Consider the following 15064-nt stretch of genomic DNA (forward strand, 5'->3'; position numbering starts at 1 on the left):
TTTTACACAAGTTTTGTAGATCTTTTCGGTAGTTTGTACCGCTAAGTAAACATTTAACCATCCGGCTGAAAAGTCGTGTTCAGTAACTAACTAACTGACGGCTTTTTTTTTTACCTCCAAATCTCTCCTCATATCCATCGCTGCTGACATTTTGAGATTGTAATCCCTTTGCGACGCACAAATCCCGTTCGTCTATGCGGTGAAAAACTTTGGCCGGTTTTGCCGGATACCTGCCCTCCTCAATAAACTCCGACTCATGTCTTTCCAACCAAAACCGACAAAAAAAAAAAAAAAAAAAAAAAAAAGAAAAAAAGAAAAGCCTCCTGCCTCCCCTCTCACAGCCGCCTGCAGGGGTGGGAGGCAGGACTTGTTGCCGTGGAAACGGGTTGTTTGCCCCCCGCTTTTCTCGGGATTTGGCCCCATGCCCTCCTCAACCAGGCATTCAGCCTATCCCCCCCCCCCTTGTTTATTGTCATGCTGGGCTCAGGAGTGTGGATGAATATTCACCAGTTGAATGGGGTCTGCTTATGGGACCAAACCGGGTTGGCAGCGCTGCAACACATTGTCTGAATACATTTCACCCACACACACAAAGCTGTCTTTCATTTGTCAGAAGATGAATGTTGTAACCGAGCAGAGCAGAGCACTGAATTTAGTTTTAATCCAGTGTTGCTGACAGTATTATGTATCTAACATTAGTGGGACCGCTGGACTGTCTGTTACTGGATATGTGAGGCTTACACACGATTTGTATTTGTTTATATATTTATCTCCAGTTTGTATTTTATATTATTTACAGTAATTATTATTATTATTGTTGTTATTGTTGATCATCTTGTATTTGCACTACCTCCATTGGCTAGACTATCGCTTCACTGCTGTGTTTTTATTCTTTTATTCCTGTGTGCATTGGTGTTTTATAGGTGTTATATAAGCTACTGGATGCCAAAATCTCCCTTGGGATCCATAAAGTTTCTATCTATCTATCTATCTATCTATCTATCTATCTATCTATCTATCTATCTATCCGTCTGTCTTACATTTACTACAATTTTGTGCAACTTACTTCTGTACACATTTCAGAGGTAAATATTGTACTTTTTACTCCAATACATTGATCTGACCAATGAAAATCCAATGAAAATCCAATTATAAAGTAGAATTAGCTCCACCTCGACATGCACCAATAACAATGATGTAAAGATAGATGTAGAGAGAAGTATTCGTCCTTTACTTCAGTAGCGCTAGTAATACCGTAATTTAAAAATGCTTCTTTACATAATCATCAAAATGTACTTAAAGTATTAAAAGTAAACATACTCATTATGCAGTAGCATGGTCCTTATCAGTGTTATATGACTACACGGTACAGTGTATTATATTATCCTGGCAGTTGAAACTAATTTGAAGTACTTTACATACTGTCGAGCAATTTGTAAGATGATGTAATAATGTAAAAGAATGAGTGCTGTTAGCTATATTACGTTATTATAGATATTATATTATTGAATTATTATCTCTGGTGCATTAACGGTTAAACAACATTTTAAGTTTGCAGCTGGTTAAGAAGGAAGTTTAATCTTTAACATTTTGTTATATATGACACTGATCAGATGTTTTTGTATATTTACTGTATACTGTAATACCTACAGCTGTCAGATAAAGTAGTGTTGTATTTGTCTCTGAAATGTAGTGAAGTAGAAATATAAAGTAATATACAGTTGTAATACACAAGTAAAGTACAAATACTCAAGTGCAATGCTGGAGTATTTAGTTACATTCCACCACTACTTCTCTCTAATCATATTCTACAGCATGTGCTTGGACTTTTTTGACATCAAGTGTTGCTGCTTTGGGGCTGAATCAAAAGGACCAAAGTGAAGGTGACCACAAAAATGTCAATATTCGCCCAAAATGTAATATCCCCCCTCAGTTTGAGTTAACTCCAACCAACTGAAACCTCTTAACTCTCACTGTGGCTCTGAAAAATGAAAATACATCTTTATATATCGGCTAATGTAGTCCAGTTCATGTTGTGCATTTCCATAGAAAGATTACACCAGACAACAGCAAGTATTTCAAACTTCTACTGCGTGCTTCTCAGTGGTCCACTGGTCAGTATCTGTTCAGTACAGAAAATAAACAAAACATACTTATATAAAGAGCTCATTTTGTCTTCAGCTAATCTTTTAACTTCTGCTGTTACATGCACCATAATCTCATTTACTGGGGTAATCATAATTTAAGGGATTTACAAATTAGGGATTTTCTGTCTCTTTTTAATATGATTTATCAATAAGATTGAGCCTTTTCATGCAATGGAATGCAATGGAAGCTCCATGACAACTGAACAAACTTTAACTGCTGATGAAGACTGTATGATACACTCAAAAGCTCAAGAACGATCTCATAAGTGGACCTCGAGTGGAGGGTGTTTAGGCGGCAGTTTCCAAGTTCAAGAATGAACTGTCAAGCTCCTCAAGAGCTCAATTTTTTTATTGACAATATATCAAAATCTTAACACAACTGAACATGCATCTTGCAGCCATTTATGGGTATTTCTCAATGCTGCTACATGTAACATCTTTACACCAAATGTTGAAGCACTACCCATCCATAAAACCTGCTCCATTCAGTCTCTTGGGGTGTCTTATCATCCCCCAGACTTGGGAACAGAGGAAGTCGCAAAACCCAGACATCCGTCATCACAGCTCGTAGCATCAAGTCAGCAGGAAGCCTACAGCTCTGCCACTGTGCAACTTTTCTCTCTGAGCCTGACTCAAAACCTTTCAAGGTCTCGTAAAGATCGACCTTCCTGCGAATCCTCACCGCCTGAACACAAAAGAGAGAGACACTCGCTGCTTTTTCGTGGGATGTTTTACCAGAAAAGTAAGCTTAAACTCGTGGAATTCATTGTTCCATTGATAGCGGAGCCATCTGGATTTCTCATGAGAAGGCACTTCCTTTTTCTCGCATGACACAGGAGAGTTAAACAAATCAAACTACAACATGCGTCCGCTCCATGTATATACACGCGCTAATACATGAAATCCTTACAGCTGTTACAGGACTCTCCATTATGCTTGGCTTCTCATGATTATACACCAGCTAAAACCGCAGTCACAAAGGAGTGAACATTTATTGTCAGATATAAAATCACTGAACCTTATGTGTGTTTGTTTAGGATCCACCGTAAATCCAAAATCCTCAGACGTTCGAGGGGGATTATTCCACAGAGCTGTGGGGCTTTTGCCACCTACACTCCAAAAATTCACCTCTAATCCTTTCTGTCAGCCTTTGCATTTCACAAAGACTGAGGAAGTGGAGTAGAGTATGGAAATACTGAACACATATGAGAAGAGAACAGCAACAGGCCAAAGTCACTGCACAGTTATCTGCTCCATTTTGTAATAAAAAATAAGTTTGGTACAATAAACACTGTATCTGGTTTCGGAAAGCGACCTGAGGCAACTCTTAAACTTCAGGATTAAGTGGAGTCAGGTTGAGAAGACACAACTTGTCTGGCAGAGGTCGCAGCTGCAAAGGAAAATAAGCTGCAAGTGTCTTCTGTGGAAAGAATGAATTTTAAATAGTGCGACTATCTCTTCAGTTTTATTGAAATATTTGACTGCACATCACTCTTACTGTGCTACTTTAGCTACTCTGTTGTTGTTCAAGAATGTGAGCTGTTTGATTATTCATGCATTCAAGAGTTTACAGCCTTAGGCGCATTTCAAACCTGTTTTGACTGTTGTTTTTTTTTCATGCAGACTCCATTTTGCTGCCTATGAAATCTGGTACCAACATCATGACTCCCTTAATGTGTTGATGGTGTCAGAGGTGAGGATGCCTTCATGTTTTTGTTGCTGTAACACATCATCAATTCAATGAGTGATACACAAACACTCAGTAAGGAAAGAAAAGTACTGAGATGATGAACTGATTACTTTTGACAGACAATAATCTGCAGCTATTCAACTCATTCTTTTGTTAACTGATGAATAACAAACTGAAATGTTTTGTCTAAAAGGTAAAACACTGTCTTACTGTCACTAAAACGCTTTAAGCTTTGAATAACTGCAGCATCGACAGCACAACAGTGACAAATTGAGCAAAGTTTAGCACAAGGACATTCCTTTATCTCATGGCATTTTTGTTTTTTGTTTTGTTACCACACAGCAGCCACAACATCATGGACTCAGAAACCTTGAATTACGGTGTAATGTTTCATACGCAGGAGCTTGTACCTGTGAGTGTGTTGTGTTGTAAGAGAAGGTTGGTGAAATGTCCAAAGAAAACTAAAACTTGTTGGGATAAGCAGGAAAAAAATAAGCAAAGGTGAGTGTATGAAAAATGTTTGGAGATTGCAAAAAGACTTTGATTATTAGAACAGAACAAATCCAAAGGCTGAGGCGCCCCCTGTAGGCTGAACATTGCAAATGCAGCACTAAAGCCTGGAGGGACTAGTTTTCCCTTAAAGAACAGTGGACTTGACAGTTTACCAACATCGATCAAACTCAGTGTCTGTTAATAACTTTAACCTTTGCCATGTTGACCATGTTAACAACACAGCAGACTATAGAAGACACAGGCACATTTTCTTTTCTTATTAACATATCTATCACACATGCCAGAAAATACTGTAAGTTACTGTAAAGAAAAAAAAGAAGTTCAGATTTCGTTAGATTTCTACATTTGCAACCTGTAATGAGATTAAACAAAAGCCTACCTGCCTTTTCTGTGTTGTTGAGGTGTTTTCTCAGTGATCCATTCTTGAACAGAGGCTCTGTCGCTTTTCTGTCTGTGCAGCCTGAAAGCTGATTTCTTTTTCTGTGGAAAAATAGTCTCCTCAGTATAACTGCATGAAAAAAAGTGGACTGCACAGGAAATGGTGACGCAGCGGTATGTAAATCACTCGGCTAAAAGAAAAGAAGATACTTAATGGGAATCAAATAGTCTTAGACAGCCTGCAGATTCAATTAGTCGCGTTTTGGTCCAACAGATGTGAACGACGAGTTTTATAGGTCATTTCCAGATGTTTTAGAGGCTTACTTCTTGCATGTGCTAGAAATTAATACATTCAATTAATCGTAGTTTTACCCTTTTTTACCCAAATTAAACTGTAAAATATTTCTCCCTTAGCAGTGTGAAATACTTATTGATCAGAAAATTACTGCCAACATAGTGTTAAAAAATGATCAAAAGGGTCAATTAAGGGAGATTTTCTGAGCCACAAAGGCATCAGTGCACAATACTTCACTTTACCTCAAAAAGGCCACAAGTAGTTTTTACTTTATGTTGATTTGCAGTGATGGAAGAAGTATTCAGACCCTTTACTTGAGTAAAAGTAGCAATACAGCAATGTAAAAATACTCTATTACAAATGCAAGTCCTGCATTAAAAACCCTACTAAAGTAAAAGTACATACGTATTAGCAGCAAAATGTACCTTAAGTATTAAAATACTAATTTTGTCCCTCTGACTGATATAGTCTTATATATGACATCATTAGATTATTAATACTGAAGCATCAGTGTGTAAGCAGCATGTTACTGTTGTAGCTGCATGAGGTGGAGCTAGTTTCAACTACTTTATATACACTTAGCTAGTTTAGTCTAGTGGTTCCCAACCCAGGGGTCGGGCCCTTCCAAAGGGTCACCAGATAAATCTGAGGGGTCGTGAGATGATTAATAGGAGAGGAAAGAAGGAAAAAAACAAAGCACTGACACAAATCTGTTTTCAGTTTTTGGGCTTTCTCTCTAATCTTTGATTTTTGGAGAAATATTGGATCATTTGAATATTTATTGAAATGAAACCATGTGTGAAGTTTCAAGAGAGACAATCACTATTTGGTGGATCTGTTAATAACTCATAGACATCTGAAATGTGACCTGACTACACACTGCTTTTTGAAAGACGTCAAAAGCCAAAAAGGCTGGAAACCACTGTATTCATCTTTTACAATGTATTGTATTCTAATAGCTTGTTACATAATCCATTGTGTCATCTGAAAAGTAATTAAAACTGTCAAATAAATGTAGAGGAGTAGAAAGTACAATATTTCCCTCTGAAATGTAGTGAAGTGGAAGTATAAAATAGCATCAAATTGAAATACTCAGTAAGTACCTCAAAATTGTACTTAAGTACAGTACTTGAGTAAATGTACTTAGTTACCTTCCACCACTGCTGATTTGATAAATTACATATTTGTTTGGTGATAAGACTTTGATGGGTAGAAATATATTCCTTTATTCCACAGCTGTAATATTGAACAACCTTCCTTCAAGTCTAAACTCATCATATCAGAGCACACATTCAAAGTGGCCTTGAAAAGATGGTTTCTCAGTAATATATAACCTAATATTCATAACGAAGGGAGCTCAGAGGATACAAACCATGTTAATTCACCTTTGAATATATTGTATATAATTGTTGGCATGTTTGTATTTGTACTATGTTGTTATTGTCATACTGTTTGTTGCCTTTTGGCTTTTTTTGTGATTTAATCCTTGATGATTGTAACCATTTTAAATCCGTACGTTTATATGTACTAACTGCTGGTGAGCACTGCTTGCTGCTTTGTCCTGCTGCTAATGTAAAGCACAAAGAAGTTTCAATACAATACAAATGCAAGAATCACAAATATTACATAAATTTATTTCAAAGTTAAAGGTATCACATATACAATAGTTAAGAACACTTTCAAAGGACTCTCAGCTGTGATTCTTCATCCACTCCAGCCCAGCTATACACAAAAAAAAAAACTTCTTGTAACTCAGAATATCACCACTCAATGCTGCCTGTTAGACAACAAATATTATTTAGGACCTTGATAAAGGAAATGATGTTAAACCAAGCACACAGACGTGCTACAAACATAAAGGAAATACATATTATATTTGTTCAGGCAGTTGAAGAGGGCACTGAGTTCAAATGTCTTCAATAGTTAAGGATCAATAGCACAGCTACGTTTACTACTGTATGACATCACCAAGAAATTGCATCAGTACCTGCAACGAGGTTCAAGTGAAACAACTCTCAAATATCAAATTTCATTGAATGCATTAAATGATGGATCCCACACCAGTTATCAGAAAGTAAATGTTACGGTAAGGATGGAGGATTGAAAACACATTTATAAAAGATTTATTATAAAACATGCATTTTCAAAGAAAGCTGAATGATTTTTATTTTACATGATTTCCTTAAATCAACGGTGAGAGCAGTAGTTCTAAATTATGTTAGTTGTTAGGTGGAAAATACCCACCAGCTATGTGCTAACTGATGATTACTGCAGTCAAGTGGGATGGACCATTTATCCAGCCATGTGGAGTGTCACCAACAAACATCTGCATGTTTGATGCTGAAAACGCTGGCTTGTAAAATTGTAAGACTGGTCAGCTTCATACTGTTGGCCAGAAGATTATAGAGATGGAGAATGTTATGAAACATGAACTTGGAAAGTTTTTATCTGGCATTTATTAGTCTCTACCATCAAATTTCCATTACAAATTCTCCAGTGACTTGGCACTTCTGCAAATTGGACAGCAGGCAGAGATTAAATTCTACTTCTGGAAATGTTTTTAAAGACTTCTCATTCAACATTGTGCAAAAATGAATTCACTGTAATCTCCTGTGCCGCCTGTAGACTATGCAACAGTTCCTAGCTTTGATTAAATGTCTGCCAGGGACTTCTGGTCTACAGAGTCACACTTAATGAGATACAAACCACAAATGAGAGAAAGGAAGAGATATAAATCGAGGGCTCTGTCACAGTGTTTTTGTTGTTTTGCTCCACCTGTAACTTTTTCTTGCAGGGCAGTTTAACTGAGAACAACATGGCGGTCAAACACAGACTTCCTCTGTTCCTGGACCTGCCTCCTCCAGCGCTGCTGGGCGTGCTCCACTTTGTTCAGCATGTTGGGTCGAGAGTGTGAACGGGACAGGACGTTTTGAGCGTTGGCAAAAGGCTGCTGGTCCTGAATACACACAATGAAAACAAACAGGAAAAAAAAATATGATCAGCTGAGAAGGTCTGATATAGTTTTATCTGACAGCAGTCAGTAATAAGCCTCTCTTATAAGGCTTTGATCAGATGGAGCGCTTAGCAGCGTGCGATGCCTTTTTGTAATTGTTTTCAATAAGAGTGACGCTTTGCAAGGGTGTCCTAAACAATTAGAGTTGCAAAAACTTCAACTCAGAGTGGAAAAACACCTGATGTCATTTACATTTTTTCCCCATTATCCAATCGGATGAATTGAAAGGCGGGTCGTCTGTGGTGGTGACAACAAGAAGTGGAGACAACAGTCATGGACGACAAACTAGTGGTGGCTGTTGCTGGATACCTGGAGCTATATGACTTTACCAACCATAGTTACCATGATCTGAACAGAAAACCGCAGGACTGTAGTCAGTTTACTTCACAGCAAAACAATGAGGCTAAGGACAGGTGATCTGGTGACTGGACTGCCAAGCAAAAATGTAAAAAAAGACGCAGCAAACTGCTCTTTTTTTAAATTGTAGGCTACAACAAAAAAGGCAGCATTTTGCGGCATGCAAAACGCACTCTGTGTGATCAGGGCCTGAGACTCCGTGTAAGGAGATTGTATATAAACACAGTTTTAGCTTTCTGACAATGGTTGAGAGCACATTTCAGAATGGATCTTGAGACTGTATTTGTTGTGTATTTCTGACCTTCCATCCATCAAATCTCTTTTAAAACAACATAGACTTGCCTTTTCTTAAGTTGTTATTTCTTCTGAATCTTTTTTGTGCTTTTGATTCATTCATACTTTAAATGTAATTTGCTAAAATAAGATGTTGTGTTTAATTTGCTCTCATTCAGGCCATTTTCTGGTTTTGTGTTTTTGTTAAACATTTTATAACTTGTTTTTTTGTTTTTTTAAGGGCAACAAAATAAGGTTGTTATTACTGTCATTATCAGAAAACCACATAATAAAACAAAGTTCAGAACAATAAAGGACCGAGAGGATCACCACTGGCATCTGTGACAAACATGTTGAGTTAAGTAGACCAACATTTTCTAGTCTTTACTTAACAGCCTCTCTGGATCAAAGATTGACTAAACATTACAAGCCCACCATTTCCTCTATAATTAATGCAGCGGCAGTACTTCCGATTATATTAGCTGTGCTTACAAATCTCTCTTCCTTTGTTCTGATCCAGTGACAATTTAAGTGGACGCTACTGTGCAACAAATATTAAGTCTGAACTTTGGGTCAATTAGATAACTGTAGTATTACTGTCATTTCTCTCAGCAGTAGAAATGTTCTGTTCTGCTGCTTTAAATACAGGGAACAAAAACTTAATCATATATCTTTTGTTAGTTGTAAACAAACAGCAGTAACCTCTACAAAGGTTAACTACAGTAACTTCTATAAAGTTACAAGTAAGAGCTTATTTACCAGAACAACCTCTTGCATTAAGCTAATTTCTGGTTGTTGACTTTGTTGTCATTTTCCATTCCTAACTCTTAAGTAGTTTGTAAGAAATGACTCACAACAACCATGTGAAACATTCTGTGCTGACTGTTTAGACACATTTTTTACAGCAAAAAGCTTTTAGAGAAACCTCTCATGTAGGACTTCCTCATCCCTGAACTCTGCCAGTGAAAACACAAAGTGCTCAGCAAGGCAGCTGCACTTCCCCTCTCCCCTCAGGCAAAGGACAAGGGGAGTCGATATCTAAAACACTGTGTCATACCGAAGGAGACCAAACTAATTTACTTCTCTTTTTTTGCATTTGACCATTTTAATGGCGATATGTTTTACTTAAATTGCTAACTAACTATGCAAACAGCAAGATTACCATCAGAAATTAGAAGAAGAAGAATAGTTTGCATTTGTTGTAATCGTAAAATTACTCTAAAACACCTGTTTGCTTCAACTTGGTCAGTAATTAGTTTTCTTTCCTACTAAATATTTCAACCAATAATGGGTCATTAGAAGTGATTAATTTAGTGCTTTCTAAAAAAGATAAACTTCTTTTTTGTGGAACTCGTGACAATGCAGGTGCAACTGGAGATCAGAGAACACATTTTATTTGATTTGTACTTTGGCTACAACAACACACAGCTACAAACAGTGATTTAATCCCGCTGTACCACTATCAGAGACATAAAGTGCTTTCCCTGTCTGTGGTCTTTGTCACGTCCATGTTCACATAAATAACCCAGTAGAAATCTAGCTGCATTAACCAGGTACCTTTTAACCCTTTATCCTGAAAACAGGAACTTATTTTCACAATGTTTCACGATCCAGTTAATGCCAAAAGCAAGTCAACATATTGTGTTGTGAAGAGAAAATGCTTCGAGCTGCCTGCATCACACACACACACTTTGGTTTAAGAGCTTCCCTGCTGCAGTCTGTTGCCTGTGATTGTGGTTTCTAATGGATTCTCCAGTGATCCAGCGAGCCCTCCCACACATAAAAATCTATCTGATATAGAACGAGGGAGCATTTTTTTAAAAATATAAATCACTCCTTCTTGCTTAGATTGTGGTTTTACCACACAAGACTGCTTGCAGCATTTGTTCAGGTGGAACCAGATGGGGCTAAGAAATGATCTGTGTTGCATTTTAAGTGTAATTTGGACATTAGATGCCTTTCTAACATAATATAAATCCACCTATACAATTCCCTCGCCTCCCACAACGGTTCGAAAATGAACACAGAGACCCATAAACTTGTTAAAGTTTACCCAGATGGTGTTAATCACACGTGACGTTCGATGCAAAGAGAGGTTATTGACACAGTATGTGATATAAAGAGTCGCACATACCCCAACATCATCATCACTTTGGATAAGCTGCGAGTGTCCAAACAGACGCCTCTTCAGCATGGGCTCTAGGAGAGTCAGGTAGACCATGTAGAGAAGCAGCAGGCCCAGAATGGACAGGTACATGATGATGGTGAACTAAATATATGGAAGGATTACAGGTGAGTTTGGTTTCCCCTTAACATAGAAGCAATCCAAACATTGAAAACATTGTAGTGAAGTAGTGCTGCAACAGTTAGTAAATAAGCAAATAGTCAACTGCCAGAAGGTTATTTGACAGCAATTTTCAGAATTGATTAATTTTTTAAGTCATTTATTAAGCAAAAATGCAAAACATTCACTCAGTCCAGCTTCTCAAACGTGAGATGTGAGATGCTTTGCTGTGTTTTATATCTTTGGAAAATTGAAGATCTTTGGATTTTGGATTATTTCTCTGACAAAACAAAAAAATTGAAAACCTCACCTTGTTTTTTTTTGTTTTTTTTAAATCTCTGATATTTTATAGACCAATTACCCAAGTTATCTCTAAAAATAGACAGATTATTTGATCATGAAAATAAAGCTGTAATTAATAATTTTTATTATCAATTAATAGGACAATTCATTTCTCAAGAAATTGACCAATTGTAATTTTGAAAAATGCTTATCGTAATCCCCTAAAGCCTAAGAGAGCATCTTCAGGTTGCTTGTTCTGTTAAAATAACAACCAAAATATTTTCAGTTAACTATCACATATATGACGAGGAAATGCTGCAAGACCTCACAATTATGAGGCTGGAACGAGGGAATGTTTTTGTATTTTTGCTTGAAAAATGACTTTAATGATAAACTGATAATCAAAGCAGTGGCTGATAATTTCTCTGTCAATCCTTTAATCAACATCAACTGATTGCTTCAGCACTAATACACAAAAACAATCATTAATTGCAGCCCTGGTTATGAATGAAAAGTAACCATGAATCACTCACTCTTTGAAGCACTTACTTCCTCATCAACTTACCTTAATGGTCCCTGAGCTTCTCTCCTCATATTTACACTCGCAGCGTAAACAGTACGCCTCCACATCTTTCCCGTCAACCGGCATTGGATCAACTACATGGAGACAGTTACTGGAAAAGAAGACGAACCCCATTAGTGAGCCAGTAAGCAGGAAATTAATATCATTCAGGGAAGTGTGCAGTGAGCAATCATAGTGAAACAACACTTTACATACCAGTCTTTGAGAGACACATTATTTTTGTAGATCTGACCCTTGATGTCTCTGTATGGTGGACAGATGCATTTACAGCGGATGTCTTCAGAATTCTGTAAGAGATCGTTCGTACATGTTATATATTTTCATTTATTTGTTTTGTTCTTCTTCTCCCTCTTCGTATATACCCCACTTCTCTCACACACACACACACACACACAACACACTTTTATAACACCGGCACTGCAATATGTACGTCTCCCACCAAATATACATCAATTTATAACCTGTTTTGTTTTGTCAGCCATATTGTACCATAATATCTGCCTTCTTAGTGTGTATGTTTCTTTTATTATGCATGTTAAGTTTTGTGCACACACTGCAAACCAGTTTCTCTCTGGGATGATAATAATAATAATGTTAATCTAATCTTAATCTAACCTAATCCTGTTGTCGTCTGTACATTCTGTTGCACATATATATGTCTAATTTATCTGACTCTTTGTGTCATTAGATCACACTGCCAGGGTTTCTGCAGGCTTCATCAAATTAAATTTAAGGACTTTTTAAGACATTTTTAACACCACATAGAATTCAATTTAATACCTGTTTCATGTTCAAAGTATTAAAGATATCAATAAAAAACCATTAGGGATTATAAGGCCTATAATTATTTACCAAGCACAATGTGAAATAAATGTCAGCTTATTTACATTTATTTAACATTTTTGTCATTACTTCCTGGCAACATATAACATTCCCAATAATGTATCCAATGACTCAATAATTATGACCTGGATGTGGATAAGCAGCAGATAAAGAATGGATGAATGGATGGATATAAACCTATTAAAAGATAACTAATTCATTTAAGGTCAGAGGTCTGGAACAATAAAATCGGGGATTTTAACCACCAGGTTTCGCTAAAATTACATTAAAAAGCATTTTGTAACTAACATTAATGCCTGTGGCAGGCTGGAAAAAATATTTGAGACCTTCGTGAATGAAATTTAAGACTTTAAGATCTTTCTGAGGCCTTTTTTTTTTTTTTTTTTAAAGGGAATCCTAAATCTTTGCTTTTTAAGGCTTTAAGACCCGTAGATAACCTGCACTGCATGCAAACTAAGTGGTTAGTGATTTACTAGCAGCTACACATGCAATAAATCCTCCCTTCATAAAGATTATAATGCTCAATGTTATATGATACTGTATCTAGACAACTACACCTAATAAAATCTATAAACTGAGTGTTTGTGGTCATATGTCCTTATTATAGCGTGACGTCACCTGCGACTTTTCCTCTCTGGTCGTCACGAGACAACCTCAAACTGTCTTTTAGCTCATTGAAACACACTTTATTACATCGATTATATAGATTTGGGTGAGGAGATTTAATCTATCTCTCTAACCCTAGCTAACCTAGCCAGCATTAGCCTCACCTTCGCTGTCACTTCTATGAACGGCACAAAACCCGCCAGCACCAGAACCTGGAGCAGAAACGCACACTTCATCTTCTCAGTGTGTCTCAGATCTTCAGTTTCCAAATGAAAGAAAACGTTCAACTGTTTCCACAAACAGCGCCAGCGATGTGAAGAAGCTACAGCCTAACGACTGACGACGTTAGCCATCGAGCTAACTCAGGGATAAACACCCTCAGCTTCCTAGCAGCTGACTGGCAGTTTCCGGAGATGAAGGTCAGTTTCCGCATACTGGACCGTTGGATGCGCTCAATTATTATTATAGTGACGTCCCGGCGGGCGGTGACACATCAGATTCCTACAATCTAGCTGCCGGTTTTTGGTTTCACATCAAATCTAGCTCGGGAAAAAAGATGTACAGTTGAACAACTGAATTATTTGCTTTTAATGAGTTTTAGTTAAATTTGGTAAACCCATACACGCGTAGCTACACTCCGCCCCTCCCGATTCCCGAAATAGTACCTCAGACAGTATAACGAACTCACCCTTTGGTTTACATCATGGTAAACAGTCTGATAACCAAACTTTGGCCCGCGGAACATCACGGGACGATAGAGTTAGAGTTATAATATAAAGTCCAGTGGTGGAAAGTAAATTTACTTAAGTATTGTACTTAAGTACACTTGTACTTTACTTGAGTATTATTATTACTACTTTATACTTCCACTCCACTACATTTCAAAGTGAAATATTGTACTTTCTACTCCTCTACATTTATTTGACAGCTTAAGTTAGTTTTCAGATGAAGATTTGACACAATGGATAATGTAACAAGCTTTTAAAATACAACACATTGTTAAAGATGAAACCAGTGGTTTCCAACCTTTTTGGCTTTTGACGTCTTACATAAAGCAGTGTGTAGTTGGGGTCACATTTCAGATGTCTATGAGTTGTTAACAGCTCCACCAAATAGTGATTTTTCCCTCTAAACTTCTCACATGGTTTCATTTCAATAAATGTTCAAATGATCCAATATTTCACCAAGAATCAAAGATTAGAGAAAAAGCCCAAAAACTCAAAACAGATTTGTGTATCAGAACTTTTGTTTTTTCTTCTTTCCTCTCCCATTAATCATCTCATGACCCCTCAGATTATCTGGTGACCCTTTAGAAGGGCCCGACCCCTAGGTTGGGAACCACTGGACTAAACAAGCTAAGTGTATATAAAGTAGTTGAAACTAGCTCCACCTCCAGCAGCTACAACAGTAACATACTGCTTACACACTGATGCTTCAGTATTAATAATCTAATGATGTAATATATAATAATATATCAGTCAATTAGTACTTTAATACTTTAAGTACATTTTGCTGCTAATACTTTTACTTAAGTAGCGTTTGTAATGCAGGACTTTTACTTGTAATGGAGTACTTTTACATTACTGTATTGGTTCGTCTTCCACCGCTGTATAAAGCACAAGATTAGACAGAGGATGGAGAATAGATACATATCTGTAATGCAGGGTGTACAATATTTATGGCAATGTTACTTTAAGTTATATAACAACAAAATATTTCAAATGTGAATCTTTAGGTCAGAGTTTGTGGCGTGTTGTGCATTATGCACATAAATTAGTCAAAGTGTTTGAGATCTATACA

General features: G+C 37.0%; 2 protein-coding genes across 4 annotated transcripts in view; both read right to left on the minus strand.

Annotated features, from left to right (window-relative positions):
• The window catches only part of dennd2b (DENN domain containing 2B), a 48207-nt gene extending 43326 nt beyond the window's left edge, over positions 1-4881 (minus strand). Inside the window, exon 1 of one of the 3 annotated variants that reach the window (XM_067588461.1) lies at positions 4734-4881. The gene's annotated coding sequence lies outside the window, so the exon portion shown is untranslated. Of the gene's footprint in view, positions 1-114; positions 404-4729 lie in introns of those variants that run through there. The other 2 variants (XM_067588470.1, XM_067588457.1) reach the window with 2 other exon arrangements.
• A 1755-nt stretch (positions 4882-6636) lies between these two features.
• On the minus strand, positions 6637-13667 carry tmem9b (TMEM9 domain family, member B). Its single transcript, XM_067588480.1, has 5 exons — positions 13429-13667; positions 12011-12102; positions 11798-11906; positions 10801-10935; positions 6637-7979 (listed from the first exon to the last, which is right to left on the minus strand). The coding sequence occupies exons 1-5, from the start codon at positions 13498-13500 to the stop codon at positions 7824-7826; spliced, it is 564 nt and encodes a 187-aa protein (XP_067444581.1). The 5' UTR covers positions 13501-13667; the 3' UTR covers positions 6637-7823.
• Positions 13668-15064: the final 1397 nt, after the last annotated feature.

The sequence above is a fragment of the Thunnus thynnus genome, chromosome 1 (genome assembly GCF_963924715.1).
Source record: "Thunnus thynnus chromosome 1, fThuThy2.1, whole genome shotgun sequence".
NCBI lineage: Eukaryota > Metazoa > Chordata > Actinopteri > Scombriformes > Scombridae > Thunnus > Thunnus thynnus.

What these genes read in the sequence shown, in the direction of transcription:
- tmem9b (XM_067588480.1), bottom strand. Translation starts at nt 13,500, where the DNA reads ATGAAGTGTGCGTTTCTGCTCCAGGTTCTGGTGCTGGCGGGTTTTGTG. An exon ending in AATGTGTCTCTCAAAGACTG is followed by an intron (nt 11,907 to 12,010) that starts GTATGTAAAGTG and finishes CTTCTTTTCCAG; the next exon opens with TAACTGTCTCCATGTAGTTG. An exon ending in AAAGTGATGATGATGTTGGG is followed by an intron (nt 7,980 to 10,800) that starts GTATGTGCGACT and finishes GTGTGTATTCAG; the next exon opens with GACCAGCAGCCTTTTGCCAA.